The sequence below is a fragment of the Drosophila yakuba genome, chromosome 3R (assembly GCF_016746365.2).
Source record: "Drosophila yakuba strain Tai18E2 chromosome 3R, Prin_Dyak_Tai18E2_2.1, whole genome shotgun sequence".
NCBI lineage: Eukaryota > Metazoa > Arthropoda > Insecta > Diptera > Drosophilidae > Drosophila > Drosophila yakuba.
Genome location: NC_052530.2, coordinates 12,585,341 through 12,590,231, shown reverse-complemented (window position 1 = coordinate 12,590,231; position 4,891 = coordinate 12,585,341). Strand labels below are relative to the sequence as shown.

The following is a 4,891-nucleotide window of genomic DNA, read 5'->3' as shown; positions in this document are numbered from 1 at the left end:
GATGTAGCTGCATCTGCAACTGCATTTACAACCAAGGGAACCAAGCCAAGCGTAGCATGGCGAAGGCAAACAAAAGCTTAGCGGGCATAAAAACAAAATGCCAAATGCGAAATGCGAAATGCGCCCCACCGAAAAGGGGGGGGGGGGGAACCATGGAACAGGCAACTCCATCGTAACCCATCGCCAATCCAAGTCCAAGTCCAATCCAAGCCAGAAGCAAATCAAAGCAAATGCAACACTCAATTGCCATTATCGACGACGCCAAGGCAGTTTTGCCTTTCCGCCAAGGGCTGGCTGGCTGGCTGGCTTTGAAAACAGAAATAGAAAATAGAAAAAATACGCCCAATGAAAATGTAACTGCTTTCAGCCCAAAGATCTCCGACGATTGCCCGCTTTTCCTGCCAGCGCTTTTATATTAAAAACCGCTTAATGGAGTGCAACTTATTGCATGTGCAATGAAAGGAGACGGCCAAGTTTCGCAGACTGAAAGGACCTTGGCGCAGAAGTGCAATAAAAATTAAATGAAATTGCCGCCACCCGGCCCACCGGCAATAAAAATTCAGTGGGCAAGTGTACTCAGTTAAAGATAAATAGTTTTTGCATAAGTTAGCGTAGCTTTTAGGAATAACTGCTGTCAGTTAATCACAAACCTTAGTCGGCACAGTATTTTAGAATGGTTCTCTTTAATATAAGTAACTAATATCATCCAAATGAATTATTTTCCAGATCAATCGATAAGCTCTACAGGTTATGCAAAAAGCGGAATATGCAGTTTTTTCAACATTGCCATAAAGTAAGCCATAAACTGGAGTTCGGCCGATGCTGATCGCTTTCTTGGCACTTGGCCCACACACACACTTCGCCAGGAGCTGTCATCTCGTATGCAGCACACTTTGCATCGCATGATGGGGCAAGTGGAGCAAACACCTGCCTCCAACTGGTGGCAAGGTCCTGGCCACATAGCCACCTGGCCGAGTAAGTGAGCTCAGAACCGTAGGCAAGAAGCTGCTGCCTTTCTTGCTGTTCTTTAATTTGAAAAAATTGTCAAGCATCAAAATACTTTTAGAGCTTTCCTCTGCCCGAAGGTATACACACATAGGTGGAGACCAAGTTACTTGGGCAAGTTACTTGTCAGGCAGCCGCGTGCCGTGCGTGCAAATAAATCAAATAAATTATGGAAAAACCAAGGCAAAGTGTGAGAAATGGTGGCTCTTTCCCCCGCTCAATCCCTGGCCTATTCATATGCTTATGTTGTAAGAGAAATAAAAAATGTAAACGACGAGCAATGGAAAATCAGACTAAGAGAGTGAAAATTTCTGTTGGCGGCGTTGCAGCAGCAGCAGAAGCAGCACCATCTGCTGGAAAAAAGGAGTAACACCGACCATAAAAAGTAGCAGAAACATCATAATCAACAGCAAAAAAATATTAATGGAGTTTTCATGTTTATAATGTCATTAGCTCACAAATGCTGCGGATGCTCTGGAAGCTTATGTTGCTTCTACTGTTGCTGTTGCTTTTCCTTTTGCTGTTGCTGTTGCACATGTGCCGTGATTTTGTGCCACATATTTTTCTGTGATTTTTTCACTCCTGCCACCTCCTTGGGTCGCACATCCTTTGCGCGCACACACAGAGAGACAGCCGTAAACATGCAGCACACACACACACCCATAGACACATCTATAAATGTGCGAACACTAATGTGCACATTATGTTGGGGCCATTATGCCGGCTTCTCTGGCTCCACCAGCGCCACCATGGTCTCCATAAAGCCAAGGGGCCCAGCAGCTGCCCACCAGACCATGCACAATGAGTTGGTTTGGTGGTTTGGCTGCTTGGCTGCTTCACTGCTTGGTGGCTGGGTTGCTTGCGACGGGGTGGCGCCACCAGTTAGCAAGTAAAAACCCTTTAACTCATTTGTTTAGCTTAGCACATGAGCAGCAACAACTGGGGAAGCTGGTGAATGCGCAAAGGGGGCGGCTTGTAAAACAGGGGGCGTGCGAAACAGCGTTTAGCTAGACATTATGGCTTAAGATGTACACACCCCACTGACAGGAACGTTCTTTGATTTACCAACTTAAATGCATTTTAAAATCGCTTTTAACGCGACATTTTAAAAGAGAAAAATATAAAACTATAGGCTACATGCATACGTAGGGTTAAATACCTAGAACTATGCATCAAACGGCTTGGCTAAAAATGTTATTTATTTGTAAAATGTGTAATAGGGGGACTGTACTACTGACTTTAGTCATTCTGAAGATCCGACATCGAGGGCGCTCTGACAGGCAGATCAAGTTGATCCCGCTGCTGGCCGTCACAAAACTTGAGTCCTGCGAAGTGCTCAATGTCACGAATATCGGATAAAAACGAACGCAGATCCATATCCTTGTCGACATACGTATTGGGCACAACATAACCTTCCATAATGGGCAACTCACTATTGAACCTATCCTCCCTAATGATGATTTTGAAGAAGTGCGTTGGAACGGCAACCGTGTTCATGCCCATTACATGGTAACGAACCGACCAGTTCCTGAAAGTAATCCTCTGGGGCATAAACATCGGACCGGTATAAACATGAACTGAGCCGTATTCCAGCGCCATTTCCCGAACATAGTTTTCCAAACGGAACCAAATGTGGTTTTTGAGCCCACGATTAATAGGCACGATGTTGGAGAACTTGTAGGCCTCCAGGAACTTCACCGAATCGCATTTGTAGTTCTGAGGGGAGGCCATGTGACCACCAACCCAGTCGGTATTCTTAAAGTCTCGCATATTTGCACTGAATGTCGCCGGTATGGCAGTGTCCGCTATGTACGCATTTGGCTTATTCAAAGTCCTTTGATCCCTGGACATTAGACACTCGTCTCTGACGTGTTCGCATACCCAATGGGCAATTCGATTGCGACGATCGTAGGAGAGCACAAAGTTTTTGTAGACGTGTATGTCATCCATGCCGGGAAATCCGTACTTCATGATGCCAGCTACATGCTCAAGTTTCTCCTGTGGGTGTCCATTTTGCGCGACCGAAAGTGTCATGTACGAGATCTTAAAAAACCCTTAGTCACAATCGATTTTTGCTTCACTTAATATTCGACTCACTGCTTTTTGCGCCGTCGTCCGACCCCAAAGTACAAAGTGATCGAATGTGGATACACTACCAGGATCTTGTCCTTCTGAAAATCCTCTGCTATTCCCAGGCTCCAATTCACCACTTATTGAATGGCCAGTCTCTGCACTTGTAGTTAACTTTTCAGACGAACGCCCAAACATCGCCAACTACAATATTAAAGCTTTAAGTGCCTGATTATTATAAAATGTGGCGGACTTACTGAGCTGAAAATTTGTCGACGGCATTGATAGACATACGGATCAGTAACCATGACAGATTTAATTTTTCTAAATGAAAGATGTTGTTGTACGAGAGCTCCGATGATAAAACAGGATACTCCCGATATTGCACACAATGCTACGGCAACATAAGTTGACATTGTCTGAATGCTTAAGTTAAGGTGTATAAAACTGTACTTTCGGCACCAAAATTTTTGACTGTATATAAATTAAAATAGACATATTAAAGAAATTTACTGAATTGCGTTTCGTCAAACATTTAATTGTGACTTTTTTACTAAATGGGTATTAAGAAAATAAATATGTATATAATTGTTCACAATTTTGACAGTTTAAGCAAAAGTGTCCCTATTGCCTTAAATGTATTTTATGAATAACTTCTGGGTAGAAATATTTAATGAATGCCAAACATTAAACGAGAAATATCTTTATTAAAGTCTGCTGTAGCTTAAAAATGTTCCTACCTCGACTTTCTTTCGCTTAAACTGATAAAATGTTCACACCGTAGTATTACATACCCGTAAATATTATGAGTAATGTGAACTTAATGACTTGCCATATATGGCAGCACGTTTAATGTATTTAAAGTTACTTCTCACTTATATGGAAGACAGCTTCATTGAGCAGCTCAAGAAAGTTGTCTGCCTAAAGCAAATGGATTGTGCTAATTCATGTCAGAATCTGAAACTCCATTTTCGCCCTTCTAAAACCCATCCCTTAGCACCCACAAGGAAAGCTAGAGTTTTGCGCTCCCTTTCGCGACGTTTTTCTACTTTATAATGATAACATTTTCATGTTTTACAATGTTGTAATGCCTGGATATGAGTCCCCAAAGCGACATCCTGCGCCAGACGATGTTTTTATGACGTCATTTAGGGGTTAATGTGTGTGCGAGTGCGCGCGTCATGGTTGATTCATTAATTTTGAAAACTTTTCAAAACTATTAACAGCAACAATCTTTCCACAGCGGCACTGCGATCTGCGAGAGCCGAGGTCCCCGACTTTTCGTTGTCAATTAACATTTTCGCCAAAGAACAGCAGCGCACGGTTGCATTATTAAGGAGCTCAATCAGCGTTGGAAGCGGAAACGGAAACGGAAGTGAATTTCAAGTTTTTATTCTTACACTTCCCATGGGGGAAACTTAGTGGGGCGTCGGAAGGGGAAAGGGGGAAAGTGCACGTTTACATCCGCGTTTAGTTTGCCTTTGTTTGAGGCCCAGAAAAGTTAGCGCATTTCATTTATTCATGCCTCCTTGACCAGTCCCAGTCTTTCCCCCTTCCCCTCGACCCATCTCCATTTGTTGCGCCTGTCGCCTTTCCCCTTTCCCTTTTCCCCTTTCCCAAGAAGGAAACAGGAAGAGGCAGCATGTCGCGTCCTGTGCTAAATGTAATTTTCCGTTGTTAAATCCTGTTTTTCAAAACTTCTTTCCAAAGTGCAATGGAAGTCAGCTCGAGCAGACAACAAGCAAAACGTAACAAAAATGGAAGAAAGCGGCAAAAACAAAAGTGGAAAAGGAAAAACCTGCAGTGCTACCAAGAA

The 4,891-nt window shown here is 43.2% G+C and overlaps 1 protein-coding gene and 1 long non-coding RNA gene across 3 annotated transcripts; one reads left to right on the top strand and one right to left on the bottom strand.

Annotated features, from left to right (window-relative positions):
• Nucleotides 1-649: 649 nt before the first annotated feature.
• Nucleotides 650-1,298, top strand: LOC120321876. Of its 2 annotated transcripts, XR_005561603.1 has the most exons (3): nucleotides 673-692; nucleotides 748-975; nucleotides 1,067-1,298. It is a non-coding gene; the product is annotated as an uncharacterized LOC120321876 (long non-coding RNA). The 2 variants fall into 2 exon arrangements; XR_005561602.1 differs by having other exon boundaries at nucleotides 650-975.
• An 888-nt stretch (nucleotides 1,299-2,186) lies between these two features.
• LOC6536578 (endonuclease G, mitochondrial) lies at nucleotides 2,187-3,647 on the bottom strand. Its single transcript, XM_002097118.3, has 3 exons — nucleotides 3,333-3,647; nucleotides 3,103-3,279; nucleotides 2,187-3,048 (listed from the first exon to the last, which is right to left on the bottom strand). The coding sequence occupies exons 1-3, from the start codon at nucleotides 3,489-3,491 to the stop codon at nucleotides 2,245-2,247; spliced, it is 1,140 nt and encodes a 379-aa protein (XP_002097154.1). The 5' UTR covers nucleotides 3,492-3,647; the 3' UTR covers nucleotides 2,187-2,244.
• Between the last annotated feature and the right edge of the window lie 1,244 nt (nucleotides 3,648-4,891).

Coding starts and splice junctions, on each gene's coding strand:
- LOC6536578 (XM_002097118.3), bottom strand. CDS start 3,491: ATGTCAACTTATGTTGCCGTAGCATTGTGTGCAATATCGGGAGTATCC. Junction 3,280..3,332: donor GTCGACAAATTTTCAGCTCA/GTAAGTCCGCCA, acceptor TTAATATTGTAG/TTGGCGATGTTTGGGCGTTC. Junction 3,049..3,102: donor GGACGACGGCGCAAAAAGCA/GTGAGTCGAATA, acceptor GGGTTTTTTAAG/ATCTCGTACATGACACTTTC.